Source organism: Pleurodeles waltl, chromosome 4_2, assembly GCF_031143425.1.
Source record: "Pleurodeles waltl isolate 20211129_DDA chromosome 4_2, aPleWal1.hap1.20221129, whole genome shotgun sequence".
In the NCBI taxonomy this organism is placed as follows: domain Eukaryota; kingdom Metazoa; phylum Chordata; class Amphibia; order Caudata; family Salamandridae; genus Pleurodeles; species Pleurodeles waltl.
This window is the reverse complement of record NC_090443.1, coordinates 865,347,575-865,372,224: the sequence shown is the minus strand read 5'-3', so window position 1 is coordinate 865,372,224 and position 24,650 is coordinate 865,347,575. Positions and strand designations below refer to the sequence as shown.

At 45.9% G+C, this 24,650-nt stretch overlaps 1 protein-coding gene across 2 annotated transcripts in view; it reads left to right on the top strand.

Annotated features, from left to right (window-relative positions):
* The window catches only part of ACOT11 (acyl-CoA thioesterase 11), a 409,284-nt gene that overhangs the window by 208,184 nt on the left and 176,450 nt on the right, over positions 1–24,650 (top strand). For both annotated transcript variants that reach the window (XM_069232622.1, XM_069232623.1), the window contains exon 3: positions 6,200–6,269. In XM_069232622.1, coding sequence (XP_069088723.1) covers positions 6,200–6,269 — 70 coding nt within the window. The remainder of the gene's footprint in view (positions 1–6,199; positions 6,270–24,650) is intronic.

Sequence of the window (24,650 nt, the reverse complement as noted above, 5' to 3'; positions counted from 1 at the left end):
CTTTCGGTGATTATTTTGCAAGAATTTACTTAAAATAGACAAAATGTATCCATTCCCCTTGATCTTAGTGTTGTTGAATTATGTTAAGAGTACAAGTGATTAACCAGTCTGGTCATAAGAGGGGCATACCATATGGTGAGAGTGTGGAGCTGGGGACAAATTAGAAAACCACATTTCAGACAACATTCGGTGTTGAATAGTACCAAATGATGATGACATTAATTCTGTGTAGTGCACCCACAGCCTATCAATATTTCATCACTGAAGACACTTTAGGATTCCTATATCTTTTAGTAGCAATCTAGATGATATCTCCCATTTTTTCAAGAAGCTCTGAAGAAGGAACTGATTTGAGCTTTGCAAAATATGCACGTTGGAAGAACATTTACATGTATGTTTGGTTTTGACCACCTTAGGTAAGGGCACAACACATTGCTTGCAAGGCCAAACATATCAGTTCCACACACAGTTTGTTGGTGATCATGATGATGAAAACATTTTTTGCATAAAAAACTATTACCCAGGAAGGTATCTGGGTGTTTTTGGATTATTCTCAGCCCAGAAGCTAAATACCTGTCTAGTTAATGACGAGATGAGTCTTCAGCATTTCATGAAATCTAGGTAATTCTCAATCTCTCTGATGGATAATGGAAGAAAGTTCCATGTTTTGGCTGAAAGGCACAAAAACGGAGCACACCTCCTGTACACAAAAATAAGATTTCACGTTTTAGCAATGGGCAGGGTCACGGTTATCTGTAATCTAAGAGTTAAATTGCAGAACAGCCTCAGGAAGGTGAGGGCTGGTCTAGGTTGATCTAGAGATTGAATTAGTTTTTGGGAGAGTTTGCCCCATTCACAATTAGGATTATTGGATTGTGAAATAGGTTTAGGTTACTGCAATTTTGGAAGGGGGAGAGTGATCATTCCAGTCAAGTGGGATAACTGATGAGATTCGGATGTAATTTCTATTTGTGTGCAGGACACATGCTGAGTTTTTTGGGTTTTGAGCTTCATAGGTATTGCCCATGGGCAGGGTCTTGTTCTAGAGGGATAGGGGCATTAAAAAAATATACAGCCTCTATCCCTGCACTCATTAACTTTCACTCAGAAAAACTACACATTCATGGGAATGTAGTTACAAACTGTTAAGGCTTGGGTCATGGAGTGAAGATATTATTCACTGGGTAAGGTTTACTCAATAAAGGTTTTCACTAATCACAAGAAGAGGGAGTTGCTATGCTGGTCCGCCTAGGCATTGATGGGCAAGCAATTAAGATGCGTGCGCACCTTTTCTGTGTTTGACTTTATAATAACATACAGATCTGGGATTAAAATGGGAAAGCTAATGCACTTTTTACATTATCAGGACAGGAAATTTGTAGTTCTTCCACAATCCAACAGGAACCCCCACTGTACATTCTACCATCTAATATTGTGAAAGTGGCAACGTTTTCTGAGATTGAGGAAGGAATATGTTTGACAGTGACTACAGTACAGAAACAAAAATGGGTGGCAGAGATGCCCAGTACTGTTCTCTTCAGCATTATCTGCCTTATTCAGATTTAGCCCTGTTCTTGAATTTCTACCCTTGCAGGATGTAAAGTAGACAGCTGAGCACAAGATTACACTATTTGCTACTTTTGTTGGCCTGAAACAGGAACTGTTCTTGTGTGTTATGTCTAATTTTGGGACATGTGTTTTATGTCTCTGACATTGAGACAAAAGCCCTAAGGAAAAATTGACATATCTTCATTTGCTACCACAAAATGGAACTTACATTTAGTCATCTATTTGCCATCCTCATTGGGTTACAACACCATCTGAATGTTGCTCGTGAATGTTTACCTCTCAAACCTCCCTTATGTGGCATTTATGTGCCACAAAGTCTGCTGGGAGATCCTTGCCCATAGCTCCTCCTCCTTTAAGTTAGATGGCAGTAAATTGGGATCTCTATTATGTTCAAGACTATCTATATGAAGTTCTGCTGTTTATGGATGTTGCTAGACTAGAACTCACATCTGAAATTAATTTTCAATTATTTCAATCTGACCAGGAGATATGAGAAATATCTTTTATAATTGTATCTAGCCACAAGTGATTGAAGGTGTAACTGCTTACCTGGACTGGGATGTAATTAATACATTGATAAAGTAGTTGGAAATGTCTGAATCTTACTTGGAACTTGTGAAGGAGATGTTAAACTCTTACTGCTTTTGTCCGCAGAGAACTGGTTTGTATATTGTGGATCAGTGAACCACATAAGGCCTCTGGGCTATCACTCTATATGGATGTGTGTGCTTCCTTTGCACAATAAAATAGATGGGTTTATGGACTGCTGTCAAGTTGAGGTGATGATCTGTGAGAAAGGACACTGCTATCTTGCGTTGGACAGGAAGTGGCCTCTGAGATTTCCGCAACAATACAGAAAGTCTCAGAGGACTTGCATCAATTTAGGGGAATAGGAGTACCTTCCAGTGGTATGCTTACCCTGCAAATATGATTTCCTGACCCTCATTTCAAGCTTAATGTGTGCATTGAAAGACATCCTGGTGGAACTGTTCAAAAAACTGCTGTGGTATTTATCGAAATCTCTGATTGGAACAGGTTTTTCTAAGGCTGCTGAATAAGGTCTGTTGATGCGATCCCCAGGAATACTGCTGTGTCTAGTATGCTATTGGATTATGCAAACTTTTGTGGCTACTACTGCCAGAACCTGGAAGCCAAAACAGATGTCACAATTCCAAGTACTTCATATTGTGAACTTTGGGATGACTTGTCCTGTTTGTAAAAACTCCTACAGTTCTCTTGAAGTGTACTGGTTTTGTTAGAAATAGCACTAAATATTTCCATGAGACTGGGAAGGAAGTTTTGGCACTGCAATTATTGCATTGATGGGCAGCGTAAAGGAGAGGTCTGAGGGGCCCTGCAGCACCTATCCAACAAAATGCAATTTTGTTAAATAGGGATAATGCCTTTTGCTGCTCAGAGGATTTTCAAGACCACAAAACCTATATAGCACAAGTTCTGAGAACCGAAGACCAACCTTGTGGAGCCCGAGTTGGATACGGCGCATCAGGATTCACGCTGGAACTGCACCAGCAGCCTTGCAGCAGTCGAGCTGATTAAAGGGAGATTCTTCACACATCCAAAGACCATGCCTCAAACCTCAGTCAATGATAGCTACCTTTTCCTAGAAGGTGCTTTGCTTCATGACCATACCTTGTTCATCAACTTTTTCACATGCCGCATATTCCAATTCAGCACCACCTTTTCAGACACAGATAATGGAATGAGTTTGATAAATGTTTTCCTCTGCACAAATGCCGCTGGATGCCGTCATGAGCCGCTGCCTGCACTGTGACCTATGGGCACCGCACGTTGCATCGTCCCTCTTCGCACCGCAGCCCCGGCGCCATCCACACCAGCGCTCCTGACTTCATCAGCCCGGAGTTCGATCTGCAACCGTATGACTTCAAGAGCCCGACGATCTGTGCACCGACCTCTGGAACCGACACCGCAGCGCCAGCGACGCTGATTTCGGACCTCATTGCGAGGCTCACGATGCCCTGCATTTCCAAGGTACTGTTTGCGGGTCTTCCCGACACCGCAGCTGGCCCGCGACGCCGCGGCCGGCCTGAACTTTGGTTTAGGTGGAGCTATCGACTTCAAGGAACTCTTTAAGTAATTCTTGCAAAATTCATATATTTATTACTGATTATTGGATTTTTCTAATTTTTTTCTTGTTTTACACAGATAAATATTGGCTATTTTTCTAAAACCACTGTGGTGTCCTTTTGTAGTGTTTTCACTGTGTTACTGTGTGTTATTTGCAAATGCTTTGCACATTGCTTCTGAGATAAGCCTGACTGCTCGTGCCAATCTTCCAAGGGGGTGAGCAGGGGTTATTTGAGTGGATATCTCCCTTATCCTGAATAGAGTGAGGGTACCTAATTGGACATGATGCAAACCAACTGCCAACTAGAGACCCCATTTCTAACTCATAGGTTCTGGGAGTGTATATGTGTACCACTTTCCAGAATGACTGAAACTCAAATCTAGGTGAATTGTGCTTTGATTCTGCTTTGTACTTTAAATGAAGATGAAAGGATTGCTTCTTGTTAGTCACATGATTTAAGTCTGAGATTTCAAAGATTTGACATCTTTCAATGCCCCAGTGGGCCACGTAGATAAAATATATGTCCTTCTCAAGTATATGTGGTGGGGATGTGGTTATGATCCTCAACGTGCAGGTAGGATTGAATGTTGGCCAAACATTCTACTTTTGATTCACTAAAGAGAAATCCGATGCACATAATGGAAGATAACATATTCCCATCGTCACAACCCATCGATTTAAGACACCTACACCCACTTGATTTATAATTCTACAAATAATTGTAAACTAAGGGCCAGATGTAGCAACCGGTTTGCATGTCGCAAACTGGGAAAAACGCAGTTTTCGACATGCAAAATGGCCATCGCGATGCTCATCCTCAAATTGCGAGTCGGGACCGACTCGCAATTTGAGGATGCGACTCGCAAATAGGAAGGGTGTCCCCTTCCTATTTGCGACCGCATCGCCATGCTGAGTTGCTTTGTGACCGCGAATGCGGTCGCAAACCAACTCGCAGTTACCACCCACTTGAAGTGGCTGGTAACGCATTCGCAAACGTTGTGAATGTCGCTGAAAATATTTTTTCAGAGCAGGCAGTGGTCCAATGGACCACTGCCTACTCTGAAAGAAAGAAACCAAATGGTTTCATTATTTTTTGGAACTGCGACTCGTTTTCCTTTAAGGAAAACGGGCTGCAATAAAAAAAAAAAAAAAAAAAATGCTTTATTAAAAAAGCAGTCACAGACCTGGAGGTCTGCTGTCTCCAGCAGGCCACCATCCCTGGGAGTGCAGGGACTCGCTATGGGGTCGCAATTTGCGACCCACCTCATTAATATTCATGAGGTGGGTCTTTGCGACCCCATAGCGAGTCGCAGAAGGTGTCTGAGACACCTTTCTGCATACCAGTTTGCGAGTTGCAATTTGCGAGTCGGTTTGACTCGCAATTTGCAAATCGCTAATTTTTTTCTTGCTACATCTGGCCCTAAGAGCTGGTTGTCACTACTTTCATGCTGATTGTAAGCATGAGGGCTAACAAACGAGGTTTTGGATTACTTATTGGAACCTTATATCTTTGTCATATTATTTTTGTGTCATGAATTGTGGACTTAAAATTAGAAAGGGGTGCTAGGTAGTAGGTGATTTCTGCTAATAATTGTAGGTAAAAGGTCCTCTGATGTTGATGTATCACACTGGTACTGATACATACATACATACATACATACATACATACATACATACATACTGATATTTGTTAAGTAAATTATTGTCTTGTGCCAGCTGTATTAATGCGTTGTAAGACACTAATTCAAATTATATGCAAGATATTATCCTGTGATATTATCACAATGATATTAGTTTCTCACAATCAGTTGTTAAGAATTGACATTAAATTGACACAAATAATTCAATGCTGTCTTGATTATATAAGTGAAGTTGCAGTGTTGATAAAGTTTCCAGTGGAACAACAACCAACCACAAATTTACCTGCTGGCAGTTTCATTGTTGTGATCCTGCTCTACAGTGAATGTGTCCTCTGCATGGCCTGGAATGCCAAATCTCAATTTAACCAGATATGAAAAAAGTCTTCTTCTTTGTAACCCTGACTCATCTGACTCAGGGTCTTCCTCCCTGGAAGGATCAGCATGAACTGTCATGGCATCACCGCAGCTTCGACTCAGAAGATTAAATCAAGATAACCTAGCAGACTAAGATCACAGGGCGAGTGCACCCTAGCAGCTTTATTACACATTGTGGTGTAAACAAAACCTCTGAAAATAATATAGATGTTAAGCCATCATGGAACACTAGCCTAATTCAGGTGCTAAGTTCTGAGACATTAATGGCCATTCCTGAAAATAAAAATCCATGGCGACATTCATTTTTGAACAGGTGCCTACCACAAAATCTGAACACTTACGTCCAATTATATCAAAACTAATACAGGTTTATTGAGTAATACATGCAACATTTTAATTGTTTATTGAGCAATACATCAGTCTTATTTTGCATCCTTTGGCGACTTATATCAGCATTTCAAAGGTATGTCTTTTTATGCAGTAAAAGTTCTCTATTTGTCATTTTCAGCTGAAAAACATGCTGGCTGCCCTTGTGTTACTGCCTCCGTGGACGATATCTACTTTGAGCAAACTATAAGGTAACTTGTGATCTTCATGTTATGGACCACATTTTAAAATGGAACAATCGTGTTTCGTTTTGACTGTTTTATTAAACTGTAAGTTTTTTTTTTTTTTCTAGAAGGTCCTGACCGCTTTATTTTAGTAAAATAAAATTATTTGTTAAAGAAATTGAATGGTGGAAAGGTGAATGTTCACCTAAGGATTTGTATGGTGCGTTGTAAGCTCGGATTCTGTTGTTTTGAGCGGCCACTTAATGGGATGGAATAAGCTTAGTTAATAGCAACTGAGTATCACCGCCCAGTGGATGTTATCTACACTTGTGGCAGGCTATCCCCATGCCGTACCGCAAGTGTATTGATCATCTCAATAGAATGTTGACACTTTGACAAATATGTTAATGTGTCAACAGCATACATTGACACTGTTACCCTCTCTCCTACCCTAATGCCCCGCTCATGCATCACCCTCCTTACTTTTATCACTAAGGGCTCCACTGCCAAGTTAAAAAGCAGTGGAGACAGTAGACACCCTGTCTGGTGCTTCTGTCTATTTTCCACCTCTCCGATATCAACCCGCCTGATTTCACCTGGACCATGGGTTCCTTGTTCAGAAGTCGGATCCACACTAGAAAACTAGGGCCAAAGCCTATGCTCTCTAACAATGCAAACATATAATCCAGGTCTAGCATATCAAATGCTTTCTCATTATAAAATGCTACCAGTGTGCTTTTAATCCCTGTTCTTTCTGTTCCATGCATCGTATAACTACGTTTTCTGAGGTTCATGAGTATTCTACTGCCCAGACTGAAGATGCACTGATCATTGTAGACTAAGGATCCCATTATGTGAAGCAGTCTATTTGCTACAATTTATGACAATATTTTTTTTTTATAAAGACATTTTATTGATTTTGCGAAAAAATAGGTCAATGATACATACATTTAACAAGGCGCCAACAGGGCACCTAACAGTGGCCGGTCCCAAGTCCCAGGTCCCAGGCATCACAGTGTAAATGAAGGTCCTGCACCGCCTAAGTGACTGCTGCGGCCTCCCACTTACCCCATATCCTATCATATTTATTCGGGCATCCTCTGGCCTCGTATACCAGTTTCTCACGTTGCGCACACCAGTCCACTCCTCGCCTCCATTTAGCCAATGCTGGGGCACCCCTGGCTTTCCAGTTCGCCATTATATCCCTCTTGGCCACCAGGCATGCCACCCCAAGGAAGGTTCGATCCGATCTTCTCAACCCAGTGTCTCCCATAATCCCAAGTAAGAGAGGCAGTGGCTCCCTTTCTATGCTTTCCTGTAAGACTCCCGAGACTTCCTTTAGGACCGCCCCCCAGTAGGTCACCATGACCGGACATGTCCATACCATGTGGAAGAAATCGGCCGCGGGGTTCATGCATCGTGGGCACTCAGCTGTGGGTTGGAGGCCCGCCCTGTGTAGTTTGGTGAGTGTGAGGTAGGCTGTGTGGAGGTAAAAAGTCTGTATTAATCGGAAGCAAGTGGCCATTGTTAGGGTACGAGGGGCCATCAACGCTTCGCCCCAGTCCATCTCCTCCATAGGACCCACCCATCCCTCCCATCTCTGGCGGAGCCCCCCCAGGGAGCAAGCAGTGTTGGCGATCAAAGTACGATATATCTGGGAAACACCTCCCCTGCCCAGATTCCCCATCAGTACCTTCGCCTCCATGGGGTTATATTCGGGTATGTTGTCTCCTGCCTGCACGTGTACTAGTAGGGCGTGGCGGAGCTGGAGATACCTATGGAATTGTGTCTTGTTTAGAGAAAAGAGTTCCTGGAGGTCCTCAAATGATCACATATGTGATCTTCCCCAAACATCGCCCAGTGTAGAGATACCTATATTGTCTCATTTCTGAAATCCCTCCAGGCCCGCCACTTCCGTTAAGTGTTTCCCGTGCCATAGCGGGGTCTGCTGGGTAAGGCGCCCCCACCACCCCGACCGCCTCTGGGCCTCCCGCCAACCCAATAAAATCACTTTGGTCACTTCTGGGACATCCCGGGAGATCGGGCCCCCGTACAGGGCATCAAAGAACCACGGGTAGCCCAGCGATCGGAGTTCCAGTCGGTACGCCGGGTCCGACCACCTGCCCCCCACCCAGTCATTGATCACGAGCAGGTGCATCGCGAAGAGATAGTAAAGGATGTTGGACATGCCCAACCCCCGTCGTAGACATCTCTTTGGCAGGTTTTGAGCGCCAGGCGCGGACGGGTGTCATTCCACATGAATTGATGCGCCACCGTGTCCATCTCTTTGAACCATTTCTTGGGGATGGGGTGTGGGAAGTTTTGCAATAGGTATAGGAGTCTGGGGAGGATCATCATCTTGTAGAGTGCTATTCTACCTAGCAGGTTGTAGTGCTTTCCTCTTATCTAGTTTCTAAGCACTAACATAACACAACAGAAATGCACTTCTGAGGTCAAAGAAGACTTTTATTGTTGTTAATTCTTCCCCAACCCCAATTTTTATGTATGACGAATTAGTAGCTTTCAAGTCCGCGTTAATCACACAAAATATATCAGTTTGCAATATACACAGCAGGTTATATTTATAAGATATTGAATGCAAAGCAAAACAAATACTTCACCGTGTGGGAACTATTCACAGCTTCATCTTTCTAAGGTCTGCAAGCTGATGACCCCTGTCAGCCGCGAGAAAGAGATTCATCTACCCACATGGGATTGCTGGCAGCTGGCGCCAAGCTCCAGCACGAGGTCCGGCAGATTCGAATCTGACTCTCTGCAGCCTGTTACATTCGTTACAAAGGTGTGCCCCCTCCTCTCAGACCTGGGAAACTGAGCAAGCCTTTTGGAGACTGGCCAGGTCTCCAAGACTACTCCTGTTCCCAAGCTCAAGCAGAGAGAACAACACCCTTGTACTCTCTCTTATCATGTCTAGTCTACTGTGAGAAAAACATCTTGGTTCTCTTGTGCAAAAACACAGCTTGGAAAAATACAGCTTGGATTCTCAACTGCAATGTCTAACTCCATGTTAAAGGCAATAGGCAGCTAACCTAAATATCAAATGCAATGTCATGTTAAAGGCAATAGGCAGCTAACCTAAATATCAAATGCAATGTCTAGTGTCATATCAAAGCCAATAAGCATCTAAGCTGAATACAAAATGCAATGTCTTATATCATGTCAAAGCCCATAGGCAGCTGAGCTGAATACAAAATGCAATGTCTAATATCATGTCAAAGCCAATAGGCAGCGGAGCTGAATACAAAATGTAATATATGATATCATGTCAAAGCCAATAGGCAGAATATCTAATAGCATGTCAAAGTCAATAGGCAGCTAAATTGAATACATCATGTGCTACTGGTGAACATTGAGCAACTAATATGCGCAGTGGTGAAACACAAAGTCATTGGTCAAAACAAACTTTATCAAATGGCAGTACATTCCGCCCTTTGACCAATGAATTTTTGTTTCACATATCTCTTGTTTCAAACAAAAACAAAAACATCAGCACAAAAAAAACATTATCAGCAAGTCACATTTGAATTAACACATTGATCTCATAACCTTTCACATCAGATACATCTATACAGAAAAGACTGGGCAATTTTTATACTCTGAGTGAGTCTCTAATTCAACAGTGTTAGCAATTTGATGTGGCATGAGTTCTACTCATGTAAAGATGCACGGTCCATCTGAAAGGTATACTGGAAGGTAAGCCAAAGTCAGAGTTCCATACGAGAGGGAAAAAAAAAAAAAACACAGCTTAGTTCCAGTGGAAGAATGCAATCAAACAAGTTGAACTTGAACTGAAGGCGCAGTTTGCGCAAAATGGATCCATGGTGCTGGCACTTTACTCAGCCAGGTTCAGGTTGGGGATTCGGTCCCTTCCCCGACCCCACACGCACACACCGGAAGGGGGACCACACAGCACACTCAGGGACAGTGGCGAAACGTGGTAGGATCTGCAAAAGAAACAAGTATGACTTTTCTTGCAAATAACATTTTTCATTTAAACTGCGCCCTTCCTCTTTCTTTCCCTGTATTATAATCAGCAGGACGTTTTTGGGGCCCTTTGTTATATTTTCTGTAGGTTTTGGAGGATCACTTGGGGCTTCAGCCCACACATCAGCACTGAGGTTTTTATCTGCTGCACCACAGCTTCCCTTTTCTTGCACTGTCAGAAGGGCTGGGGCAGACTCCTTCTTTACCAAACCTCCATTCACTGCACTTTTGCCAATTTGGGCCATTCTGTCTCCAATTTGTATGAATAAATCAGATTCTTTTCTAGGTATCAGCATAATTTCGATTTTTCCTTGGTAATCTGCAGCAATCACTTTCCCTAAAACCTGATCAATTTGCCATTTCTGTCCTGGTAACTTTCCTCTCCCCAACTGCTCTGTGACTGCTTGCATGACAGATTGCTTTTGTGCGTGCTGCACAGTTTTTATCAAATCTAGGGGAATGTGCATCTCTCTCATCTCTGCCCACCTGTAAGTGGCTTTTTCTCCCAGCTGTTCACATTTCTGGGGCACCCACTTAGCCATCCCCACTAAGGCAGAATTCTGGGTGAACACTTCTCTCTCTGAATTTTTCTCATTAACATCTGCAAGGTAATTGAACCAGTTAGGTGCTAAAACATTAGCAATGAACCAAAAATCAGCGTAAAAATGACACATCTCACGTAGCTCTTGCTTTAAAATCTGACACACATTATACAACGCTGTTCCTTCTCCTGTGCCAGAAAACAACATTTCAGTCAATGAATCATTAGTAAAACAAACATGCTTTTTATCTTCAGTGGACACTAATTCAAATGGTGCATTCAACTTCATTGGTAACTCTTTTATCTGTGGTACTCTAGCCCTGTCTTGCAAATACCAGATCCAGTGTATGATTCTAGCTAGGGGCACTATTTTCTTCCCTTGTTCTTGAATTACATGTACATAAGTATTTCCTTCTTGCACTGCGCAAAAACCTAAAGTCTGCATTATTTCATTTGCCAAATCACAAGCGCGCAGCTGCATATAATTTTTCACAGTGACCATATACAAAAGTGTTAGGATTTCTCTCAAATGAGAGCTATTCTTTTTCCAAAAATCAAACAAGCTAATGAAACTCTTTCGTTTTACTTGTGCATTTTGCAACGGTAACTCTGAGCTCTCTCGTCCGTGTTATCAGTTAAGGAATGCATTTTGGCTGCCAAAAACCCTGGCTCACACGAAAACTCAGTGCAGCTCGGAGCTGTCTTAACCCCCTCATTACTGGAATGGGAAAAGAAAGATTCTTCATTTTTATAACTTTCAGTCGGGCTAATTTGCTCACGTAAATTCCTATTTTCATGTTCCAACTTCCTACATTTCTCCTGCATTTCTCTGTAAGCAGATAAAGGTATCCAAACCTTTCTGTCATCATTACTTCCAAAAGACACGTTTTCTACATATGTACAACAGGAATTATTTCTCAAAACACCATCAGGCATTTTAGCTACACATGCATTTTCTTCTGTAATTCCCCAAACAGAAAACAATTCACAGTTTTTCGTAGCACCATCAGGCAGTTTACCAATACATGCATTCCCAGACATGGTCTGCCGTGCTACTGTGATTCTCCAAAAAAAACAATTTCTGTAATTCTCCAAACAACAAAAACGATTACACTTTTAAAGTGTGCACTTAGAAATCTACCAACTCGTCAACACCCTCTTAATCACCTCTTAATGACCGACCCCACTCCTGGTACCAATTGGAGTGCTTTCCTCTTATCTAGTTTCTAAGCACTAACATAACACAACAGAAATGCACTTCTGAGGTCAAAGAAGACTTTTATTGTTGTTAATTCTTCCCCAACCCCAATTTTTATGTATGACGAATTAGTAGCTTTCAAGTCCGCGTTAATCAAACAAAATATATCAGTTTGCAATATACACAGCAGGTTATATTTATAAGATATTGAATGCAAAGCAAAACAAATACTTCACCGTGTGGGAACTATTCACAGCTTCATCTTTCTAAGGTCTGCAAGCTGATGACCCCTGTCAGCCGCGAGAAAGAGATTCATCTACCCACACGGGATTGCTGCCAGCTGGCGCCAAGCTCCAGCACGAGGTCCGGCAGATTCGAATCTGAATAAAAGTCTTCTTTGACCTCAGAAGTGCATTTCTGTTGTGTTATGTTAGTGCTTAAAACTAGATAAGAGGAAAGCACTACACAGGTTTAGGGGGAGGGTCCTCCAGCGCTGTAGGTCAGTTCTGATTCTTCTGGTTAGCGGTGTAATGTTGAGCTCCCATGTCAGCTCAGAGAGTAGTGAGACGTGTATTCCCAAATATTTAAAACTATTCCTTCGCACTGGGATTTACGCTGCCAGTCCACACATTCCCGGGAGCGATGTAGGGGGACCAATAGGGACTTATTGGGGTTTAGAATCAGTCCCGAGACCTCCGCGAAGAGGCCCAGAATTTGCAGGACGCGAGGACCGCTTTTAGCCGGGTTGGAAATGTACAGTAGGACATCCTCTGCGTATAACGCTACTCGGTCCTCTGGGCAGGCGGGCCAGGGCCAACCTTCAAGTCCTCTCGCAGCAGTATCGCCAGGGGCTCTATTATTAACGCAAAGAGCAGTGGGGATAGCGGGCATCCCTGTCGGGTGCCACGACCGATGGGGAACGCGTCGGAGACCACTCCGTTCACTTGTACCCAGGCCGTCGGATTAGAGTAGAGGAGCCTCACCAGGCCTCGGAATTTAGGCCCGAGTCTATTTCTTTGCAGAACGTGGTCGAGTAAGGACCAGTCCACCGTGTCAAAGGCTTTTTCAAAGTCGAGTAGGAGTAACGCCAGGGGGGTATGCAACAGGGTCTTGTGATGCGCCAAGGCCAGATGTAACCGCCTAATGCAATGCCGAGTACTGCGGGTAGGCATAAAGCCGCACTGGTCAGGATGAACCAGAGTGGGCATCACCTCCCTCAGTCTGGAGGCAAGGATCGAGGACAGCACTTTGATCTCCGTATTTAGAAGTGAGATGGGCCGGTATGCCGAGCAGTGTCGCAACGGGGGTTGGGTCTTGGGGATCACTACAATTGTGGCTTGGTCGATCCCGGTGGGGAAGCGGCCCTGTCTCTCAGCTTCTTCGTACATACTAAGCAAGTGGGGACCCAAAATGTCACCGCATTTGCTGTATAACTCTGCAGGGAATCTATCTGGCCCCGGGGTCTTGCCCGGTGCCAGACTGGCGATCGCGCTAGCGATTTCCGCGAGACCAAAAGTCTATTCCTTGTCGCCAGGGAGACTCTGGAAAGAGTTATGTCGTTTAAAAGGGGAGACTCTCTCTCAGCAATGGGTCGGGGGTGATCTGCATATAGGCGCGCGTAGTAAGAAGCAAAACTTTGCGCGATTTCAGTGGGTGTTTTGGAAAGAGAACCCGAGTCCTCCACAATTTCAGGTATGACCCTGTTGGCTAGACGGCGGGTGGCCAGCCAGTGTAAGAGTTTCCCTTTTTTATCCCCCCAGCCATATATTCGTGCTGCTGAGGCCCTCCAAATATGTTTTGCTGATTCTAGCGCTAAGTGCTTAATTTCTTCTCTAACCATAGTAAGCTGTCTCAAAATATAGGCCCATGCTGAGGTCACTTGCTGGCGCTCCAGGCTTAGCGCCTTGGCCTCCAACTCAGACACTCGCGAGTCTCGGGCACGTTCTCGTGAACGCAGGAGATATTTGGCATGTCCTCTGAGAGTGGCCTTGCAGGCGACCCATATTGTACCTGGAGATCGGACCGATCCCAGGTTCAGCTCGAAATATTGAGTGAGGTGGTTCCTAATTTCATGGGTGTAGTCGTTGTCCTGTAGGTACCATGCGTTCAGGCGCCACGTCGGGCGTCTGATGGGGTCCGCACCGCCCAGCCGGACACACACTGGCGCGTGGTCTGAGACCCCACGAGGTAGCATCTCCTCTGGTGATGTCTAGAGCAGGCATAAATACGAGGTCTATTCTGGACTGTGTCGAGTGGGCAGCCGAAGTGTGCGTGTACTGGCGCCCCCTGGGATGCCAGGTTCTCCACACCTCACACAAGTCGAGGCTCTCCGCCCAGCTGCTAAGACTCGAGGCCCGGTTGGATCTACTAGCAGTGATTTCGCCGGATACATCTAGACTGGGGTCAAGGACGGCGTTGAAGTCCCCTCCCAACAGGGTAGTACCCTGGGGGAGACCCGCTGCCACGTGGTGGAGTGAGAGTAAGAATGCGTCAAGTCCCGCCGGGGGGCCATACACACATACAAGGTTTATCGGTGACCCGTGAAGAATCCCCGTAACTGCTACAAATCTGCCCTGCGGGTCGGATTCCGTGGCTGTAACCACTATGGGTAGTGAGCGGTGGAGTAGAATGGCCACCCCTCTGGAGAAGCCTGCGTGATAAACTCTGTCGTACCCTCCTCGCGCGAGCATGGGGCACCTAGTCCCGAGGAGGTGGGTTTCTTGTAATAGGACCACTGAGGGGGAGTATCTGCGGAGAGTATTGAGTACTGCGGATCTCTTGATCTTGTCTAATAGGCCATTTACGTTCCATGAGATGATCTGAGTTAGTGAGGGCCAGGCGTGGGTTGCGTGGGTGCTATACGGTATTGAGTACCTGTCTGTGGACCCCGGGACGACCGTTTCAAACATAACAGTGAAATATTAAGTCAACAAAGAAAACTAATCAACATTTTACTATCTAAACCCGTTTCAAACTCTTCACCCCCCAACCACCCCCCTCCCCATACTCCCTCCCTGGATGCATCTGTCGCCCAAGTACCCAACCAGAACCAAACAGCCAGAAGGACTGTCGTTGGGGTGGAGTGGTGGACCCCTCCTTTTAGTCGGATCAATTGCAATTAGCAGTCATAATTCAAATTTTGCGTGGCATGCGTTAAGCAGGTGCGAAGCCACCCGCAATGTCTCCTCCAGGGCCCGCGGGTGCGGGCCGGGCGGCCCAGGTCCTCCCAGCGTATCTCGGTGGGGACCTAACGACTCATATCAACCAAGCACCGGGGACTGGCTCAGGCGGTTATCATCAGCAGCTTGGGTTGTGTCCCGGGATCCCGAGGGTCCGACCGGAGCTCCCTCGGTCTGTGTATCGGGGTCTCGAGCTGCCTCGCCGTTCGTGGGAGTGCCTGAGTCTTTTCGCCTCCCTCTTCGGGATCTGGTACGCCTCCGGCTCCTTCGGGGTCTCCCCAAGGGGGGGGGGCCCTCACGGGAGGCCTCCCCCACCGGTCTCAGGGGACCCCTCCGGACTCCGACACCCTCCTCCGTTAGCCAGTCCCACGCATCCTCGGAAGATTAAAAAAAGTACGCCTTCCCGGCCATGAGGACCTTAAGTCTCGCAGGAAAGAGGAGCATGTATGAGAGCTGCATTGCTCTAAGCTTTTGTTTTACGTGCTCATATGATCGGCGGCGGGTCTGAACTTCACGGGTGTAGTCTGGGAAGATTAAGATCTTATGATTCTCCCATTGGAGGTCTTCGGAGCGACTAGCTTCTTTAAGGATAGTGTCTTGGTCTTTGAAGTTAAAGAAGTGCGCAATCATCGGGCGTTTTGGGTCACCCGGTGCGGGGCGTGGGGCAAGGGCCCTATGGGCACGCTCGACCGCAAACCAGGGTGAAAGAGTTTGATCCGGCATCCAGGTCTTAATCCACCGCTCTAGAAATTCGGGGGCCTTGTCCTCCTCTACGCCCTCCGGGAATCCGATGAAGCGCAGGTTGTTGCGCCTTGATCGGTTTTCTGCGTCCTCCGCACAACGGTGCAGCTCACTGGTTCGAGTTTGTAGCTGGGCCACCTTGGTTCTGAGGTCGGTTAGCTCGTCTTCAGTCTGGGAAACCCGGGCTTCCACCTCGGTGATTCGACTCACCGCGTTTCTGAGGTCTTGCCGAATAAGGCCCACAACCTCTCGTACTTCCCCGATTTTGGTCTCCACGGCCGCTTGCGATGATTGGATTGCCTGGAGGATGGCATTCACTCTGTCCGGCGCCGGGCCTCCACCAGCCGCGTCTCCCCCTCCCCGGGGACCCGCCGGCGTCGTGAACTGGTCGATCTTTTGCTGGGAGGCCGGCGGTTGTTTGTTTGCCTTGTCCTTCCCCATCTTGGCGCGGGGGCGAGGGTCAGTTGTATAGTTTTTTGAGGTGCTCCAGGTCGTGTCTCAGGGCGGGCATCCGCTGGTAGGGCTCTTTCGTGGTAGGCAAGTTAGCGTGATCTCAGTTCTTTATTTGGAGCGTAGTGGTCGCAGGTCCGCTCCTCCCCTTGGGAGGGCCAAATCGTCAAACGCGGCGGGGGGAAACCCCCGGAGAGTCACCTGGGCCCGCCCGGGACCTCGTCGGGTGACCCCAGCTCAGGATCGCCGAAAGGCACGAGTTCAGGGACACCCTCCGGCTCCGGGGACACTCCAGCGCGGGATTTAGATCCCCACACCCTCGGGCGTGACTCCCCCGCGCGGGTCCACCCCGGCCCCGGTTGCCGGTCTCCACGGCTGATGTTGGTGGGTATGTGTTGACTGCGCTGCGGCTGCGCGACTCGATAGGGGCCCAGGGGCCTTTATCCCCGTCCGGTCGGTTCGCTTCAAACCTCTATGGCACTCTGCAGTAGGCCCCACTTGGCCTGGGACCCGGAGGCAGTCCGAGACACCGGGCTCCTCTTCCTTTTATTGAGCCTCTTCCCCTGCCTTCCCGCAGCCCCCCACCGCCCGGGCCAATCCAAGGGGGTCCTCTCTTCGAAGCGGATCGATCGCCGCGGCTCCTGCAGCCATCGCCGTCAGGCAGGGGTGCAAGGCGGCCCGTGCCATCAGGAACCCCGCTCGCAGGCTGGGGCAGCGCCGCCCCCTCAATCCACAGGGGCTCGCGCCCTGGAGCTCAGCGCCGGCTCCCTCCCAATCATTCACGGCGCCTCTGGTCCAAGGCAGCCGCACCAAGGGGCAGGCAGCTCAGTGTCGGCTGCGTCAAGGCGGCCCGGCTCCGACGGCCATTTTGACATTCGGGCCGCAGCGCGTGTACGTGGTTCGGCTTCACCACCGCTCACCACAGCAGGATCCCAGCGGGACGGAGAGACTGCGTGGACGGTTGGCATGGCACCATTAGGTCGCTAAATCGCGATAACTTTGGGCGGATGACGGAGGGGTCCAGAGTGCGACCGCCATCTTGACGCCCGAAGCCACGCCCGATTTATGACAACATTAATCACCAATAGTGATCAGTATGACCCCTGATTTGTGTCATTCTTCTCCGGTTTGGGCGTCACAAATATGCTTTCTTTCAGAATCTGTGGCAGAGTACCAATATGTCTGGCCTTTCTATAACCTTTTGGTAGGCTATTCAAGAGCTACATAAGTGTGATAAAACTCTGGGAGGTGGATCATCTGTGCCTGTCACCTTTACCCGAGGCAGTGCCCTAATGGCCTCAACTAAATTTTTTGTGGCAGTCTAACTCCACCTCGGCTCTCAAGTCTTCAGTGAGTGTTGGAAGTTGCATATGTCCCAGATAGTTGTCTCTCTGTGTCTGATTGAGGGACGACTATCAGTGTCTCCTGGTTGTTTACATACCTTTATTCAACACTGTGAAAGGATCTCATTGACCTCTATCTGGGAGGCCACCATGGTACCATCTGGCCTAGGCAGCACCAGCATTATGGAAGCAGGCCTCTCATTTTCAGTAACCTGGCCAGTAGTCTTCTGGAATTGTCCATATTCTCCTACTTCACACCTAGGCTGTAAGAATTCTGCCTCATTTATGGGGCTTCCGGGGCCCTGTCTTTGTTGTTGCGCTATTCCCGCTTCCTGTTGAATCAAGCCATGTTTTAGTTGTCTACTAGCTCTGTCTGTTTTACCTGTGCATTTCTCCCTCAGAACCACCTTGAATGTTCTGTAGCTCTGATGGCTGGCAGTTGTAATCCAATTGCTCTTTGTATAAGTATCCATCGATGCTAAGATGTCCAGCCTAAAGGCCTTGTGTTGTATTGTTTCGGGGTTGAGTCCCTATGTGGGGAGAAAGCCTGTGCGCCTCTATACTCGATCATTAACGGTGAGTGATCTAATAGGAATCTACCCATATATTGTGGCGCCTGGATTGTCAGCCATAAGTTTTGTGTGATCAGTAATATCTAATCTGTAGTGCATTTTTTTTACGTAGTCGAGTAGCAGGACAAAGCCATCCAAGCAGAGTGAGGAACCCTCCAACTATCAAGAAGTCCACTCTGCTAGTCACTTCGCGCAGCATCCCAACAATTCCCAGTTTTGTGCATGGTGTGTGGGGTGTCTTTCTATTTCACCATTCAAAACACAATTAAAATCCTCTGCCTATACTTTGGGTATGTCAATGTAGGGTGTCAGCAAGTCTAACATGGACCAGAAATATACCCTTCATCTACATTTGGTGCTTGTATGTTAACGAAGCAAACCCCCACTCCCTGCATTAGTCCATGCATTCAAACATATCTCCCATATGTGTCTGTCACCGAATAGTGGTGCAGGAGGGGGACCTCTAATGCTACCCATACTAACACTCTTCTTGTGTAAGACAAAAATTCGGAAGAGTACAATTGGCCACCACATTTTCTGAATACTGCATCTGTAAGAAGGGTCTCGGGCAGGAATGCGATCCCTATTGCATACCATCTAAGGAATGTAGATACCCTCTACCATTTCATAGCTATCAAGGACTCACAGGTTTCATGTCACCATTTTCTGTAAATCTTATTAATAACATTTTTAAAGAGAGAGGAGGACAACCATTAGCCCGTCTCTCATCCAAAGATGGGTCAAATATAGCTAATTTGTGGTTACAAAAGTCACTTTAGCATTCCAGCAATAGGGATTGTTAAAGGTACATGTATTTGTCCATGTACTCCCCTTCCAAGAGTTGTACCTCATGCATGGGGCCCTGGGGCCCCAACTGGCAGAGGATAAGTCCCGCCCTTAACACAAGGTCCCCCCTCCCTCAAAAAGCTGCGACTGCCCAGCCGACAAATCCCATAGTATCTTGTCCCAGCCACCACACTCAAAACACATGTGTTTGTGCAAGGGTGTAAGCTCTTAGTGCTGCTTTAATGGAAGAGACCCAGGGCTCTCCAGAATGGTGGAAGACTTAAGTTGGCAGGGCCTCCAGTAAGTTGCTTGTAGAGTGGTTTCCATTTGTGGCCAAACATTAGGTGAGTCAAACGTTCCATGCCTAATATTGTCCACACTCTATGGTACAATTGCATGATTGAAGGACTTGCAGGACTTTTCACCTTCTTCCAGTTTAGGCTATTGTCAGTTTTGAGGCTCCCAGGCACTGAAGGCACTTGTACCATTTGTGCATTGTACTTGCTTTAGGTGCATCACCTCTGGTATGAAGGGAATAGTATATACCAGTATCTCATGAAGGAACTTGGTGGTTGCTTCCCAGAAGGGCTGGATCACTGGGCAGGCCCACTGTATATGGAGCGCTTCGCTGAGGGCACTGCACCCCCCAATCATCGAGATGCATTATGGTACAGGCGATGTAGTCCATAAGGAGTGCCAGTCGTATTGGACCTTATAATGCATTATGTCCCTGTTGAGGTTGTGAAGAGTATATATCCCTGCCCACTCTGACTCACTGCTTGGCAGTGCCCTGCAAGCCCAGGGATTATTCCCATCCATTATTGCGTCTCCAGGTGGGGGGGCATGTCCTGTCAATCATACAGCATGAAGGTCATACCCCGCCTGCCTACGAGCTTGGGAAAAATCATTTAGAAAGGCGTTTTAGCTCTGGTAGCTCCAAAGTGGATGCTGGAATGTGTTTCCCAGGGCCGGAGCTGGGCATAGTGGAGACTCTCAAACTCCAGGAGCTTGAACATGGTTTTACACTGCAGAAAGGACTTGGAGAGATTGTTTTTGTACATGCCCTTCTGATTTGTGGAAGGCCCGTCCCTCCAGGACTCGGGTGAATGCACAGTTGTAGTGTATTGGTGTGTAGGGGGGATGGGTTTGCTACCTGCTCGCGTGACTCATCATATAGATCACACGTTTTGAGGGTTGTGGACACAAAGGTGCTAACATATGCCAGGGTGGTCTGCTTCGCCTGTTCAACAATGCAGAGTCCTAGAGAGGCCTCCGTAATACTGCATGGTCAATTCCTTGCCAGTTCTTCCCTGACTCCAGCATGGACCATTCTACTACTGTACGAATTTGGGCTACTGGAAAATAGGTGGGATTAATCTGGGCCCTAAAACTGCCTGATTCTCAGGGCTGCGTCAACAATTATTGTAGGAGTTTAGGAGTTCTTCCCTTCCAGATAAATGACATCAGTCGGCGTTGGATACATTCCAACTTTGTGGGATCTACCCATATTGAGAGAGCTAGGAAAAGGTATAGGTGTGGAATGATATTCATTTTAACCAAATTAATTATGCCCAGCCAGGAGATCATCAGTTTTCCCCATGAGTGGAGGTCTGTTCTCATAGCTCCATCAAAACTGGGTTGGGGGGGGCTTAAAGTAGATGAACTACTGTTGACAAGGAGGTAACTGTAGATCCTAGCGTTAACAAGATGTTGTTGGCAAAGAACGAAATTTTGAACTCTTGCAGGTCAAACATTATCCTTGTTAGTTCTTAAGTTTATCAGATAAAGCAGAAAAGCAGACCAAGGCTTCAACAAAAGGCCAAAAAGCAGGGACAAAATAGGGCAGCCCTGCCTTGTGCCTCTAGAAAGCAGGAATAAGGCAGAGGTGTCCATTCATATTGACTGTGGCCACGGGGTTTGCATAGCTTGCAAAGATCATCTTTAAAAATGTAGGGCCCCATTCTATGGAGAGTTATGTGCAAGAAGGCCCAATGCACTTTGTCAGAGGCCTTCTTGGCATCCAATGACCGGACAATCGGAGAAATGTCTTCTCAATCAGATGGGTAGCCGATCTAATAATGTCATATGTGTGCCGCCTTCCGCCTCTGAATGAATCCAGTCTCACTCTGGTGTACCAGACTGCAGCTAATGCAATTGAGGTGTCTAGCTAAAATGTTTGTAAAGAGTTTTGCATCTATATTAAGGAGGACTATCGGGTGGTAGGAAGTACATTGAGATGGATTTATTTTATTGGGTTTCAATGTGACCATCACCACTGCCTCACCCATGGTCTGTGTGACCTCTCCTTTCCCTCCACGGTATTTAAACAGCAACATACACTTCAGGATTAGCCTGGACAAGAATGTCATATGACCATTCCAAGCCTCTACCCATCTCTGTAGATTTACCATGAGTCTGCTGTCAAACTGTTTGTCTACATGGGTCACAACGACTTGTGATTTCTGTACCTTTTCCCATATTTGTATATATGAATGGTGTGGTAGTATATGTGAGAAATTCTCATGTGAGCTGCTGACGTACAATGTCTGTAATAATCTCAGAAAACTAATAAACCAGTGTCTGTCCATTCAACAGGTTGAAGGGCATCCCATTTTCTCACTCAAATTCCCATATCCTAAATAGGTTGCTACTAGAAAAAAACCTGATATCTATACCAAATTTTAAATCTCTGTGCGGGTGATTTTTGGCTGTCAGGCTGTAGTTCATCACCCAGGGATTAGTCATTGACAACTCTACTTCAAACTACATCTCTGCCATTCCTGTCTTATTCCGATACCCCAACAGAGCTTCTCTTGGACAAGTGATCTGCAAACTCCTGGCCTCTGAGGTGACCTGCATGCCCCCATGGTGGTCCTCAGGCTCTTGCTTTTGTTGAATAATGCTTTAATCCACAGTGGGTAACAAAGAAAGATGTGCCACATCAGGCATCATAAGGCCCAAAGTTTTGTGAACTGTGGTTTTCCAACAATGCTTATTCTCACTTCGCCCCACACCCAAGACATATCACTAACCATACCACTGATGTGGCTTCTTTATCTGCTGCACTACCAGTCACATATGTAGCAGTATCTGACTTACGGGTGAGTTCCCCCTCTCAAGGCCATCCCCCGAAACATTCCAGGAGTTCCTGGTTTTCATCCCACCTCATCATATTGTCCCTCAGGGATACCTCCAGTTACACAGCCCCCCATGTCCATGTCAGTTTGGTGCTCCAGTTTGATTATGCCATCTCCTTCTACTTTTACTTTTGGAGTGTTCTGGATTGGTCTTGCTCTCTGGGTATCTGTGGTCCAGCTCCCTCGGCTCCTCCGGTAAGGGTTTGCACTCCCCCTAGAAACTGCAAGCGAAGTGGCCCGACCCCGTGGTGTACCCAGCAATAGGCAGCACCATTTTGAGCTTCCTCCTCAACCGCTGTCTTGCATCAGGCAGTGTCTTCCTCCCAGTCCTCTGTCTTCACGGCCATCAGTATACACACATTCAGGTAATCTCATGTTCCTGTCACCCAGAGGGGGGCTTGTAGAAGTTTTCTGCCCCACGCAGTACAGGATATTCACAGGATTTTGTAGGGCGTCTGGGTCCTTAGCACAGTGCATGCATTTGGCTGTCTTGCTCAACCATATCATTTATAGTGATTAATATTAATGAGATAAACGTGGCAAAAATATTTGACTAGCGGTGATAAAATATTAGGAGTCACCCTTTGAATATGTTATGATGCTCCCTACACCGTGCCAACCTCTGGCTCTCAGATCTGCCAAAACGAGACCAAAGTCTGGCACTCGGGTCGGCCAAACGAGTAGGCATTCTAGTTCCATTTGAATTCTTGAAATGTTATTATTGTTTACATCATCTTTTCATTTGCTGCAATTCAGTAATTTACTAGTTCATGAAATCCTGTTTTTATTCGGTGTGTACAACAAAATACACTTTCACTTGCATAGAGCTATTATATTGCATACTTTTCTAGCTGAGACCCCTCCTCATGTACACAGCTGAACAGTTGCAATATAGATACCTACTCGTGTTGGTTACTAAGGAATTACTATTGATAGAACACTACCTCTTATGAACACAAAGTTAAGTACTTCACTTGCTAAGTATGGACCTTGGTAAAAAGTCCATAGCGCCCTTGAAGGTTCAGTATTATCAGTAGTTGAAAAAAGCTTCAGTGTCTTCTGGTGTATTTAATAAATATACAATTTCTGGTGCCATTTTCTTTCAATTAATTTTATTAAACTAATCTGCAATATCCTTACTGTACAGCTGGTCACAGCAAGGTAAGACTGTTCGGTCTCCTGTCCGAATCCAGTGAAATCTCTTACTACTTGTGAGTTCGCAGTTCAGTGGAAAGAGCACACCAGTGTGCGTCACGTGCCACCTATCTCCTCCAAAGAAGAGGCCCCTATAGCCCACAGTATCAAGGGAACAAACGCAGTGCTGTTTTTCCTACAGCAGTTGAGATCCCATTGACGTTTAATAATAACAAATGTTTTAATTGTTTTAATTACTCCTGGTTAACTCTGCATTTCAGTATATTTTGCCACCACTAACATAAAGGCACATAACTCAAAGAAAGAAAGGGATTTGCTTTTGTGAACTTCGCAAATAAACTTGAAAAATAGGCCACACTGTTAAACTATCCAAACGAGGCTAACATATCCGCAGTGCAGCTCTAAATGCTGATCCTCGTGTAGACTCTTATGTATGGTTTCCTCTGTTTATTTTTTGATTATTCAAGTGGGTAGTTTTCAGTGTTTTCCAACCTCTGAAAATCAGTGATTATCAGTGCTTTTACATTTTGGCAGCAAAAAAGCTTTTCCGGAGACAGAGGTTTGTTTACCAATAGTTAGTTCAGTGACTTTCCCAGACACTTAAATTCACACCGTCCTTACCTTACCTTCTCTTTGTCTTTCAGAAGTATTGTTAATGATTATATGCTACATTGTGTATATAAAGTGCTGACCCTTGTGTGAACGACTCACTGCATTGCTGGAAGGCGAGAAACTCACCTAATCAGTTATACGTTATAATGTTTAGTGCAGCCTACATGGTAGCAACCTCCTTTAGATAATACAATCACAAACATATGAAGAATACCTACAAACCTCTTTCCAGAAATTATTTCAGTTTAGATGTCTCGTGATAAATACTGGCCATTAGTACAACGTGTGTAATGTGAAACACTCTAATTATAGGCATCAAGCAACTAGTAATGCAAAAATGGTAAAGGCTTTTTAAAGGATGTTTTGCACCAATTGGTGTTTCTGTTCTGATGTGTCCAAACAAATTAGGTGTTTGTTTCTTAGAAATCACACATTTTATCCCATAAGACAGCAGAATCTCGCAGCTACTGCGCACATCTCTGTGCATCCCAAAGGCCACATGGATGAAAAGCAGAAGGCACACTGAGCCTCTCATCTTTCCTCAGTTGATAAAAAATAATGCTTTTGGCACAACTATTTCTTACAGCATTACGTGTCTGAAATTAGTATCAGACCACAATAAACAAAGCATATTATTATTCTTTATCTGTGAACAGATTTGAGTACACATTTTCAAATTTTGGATTCACTTG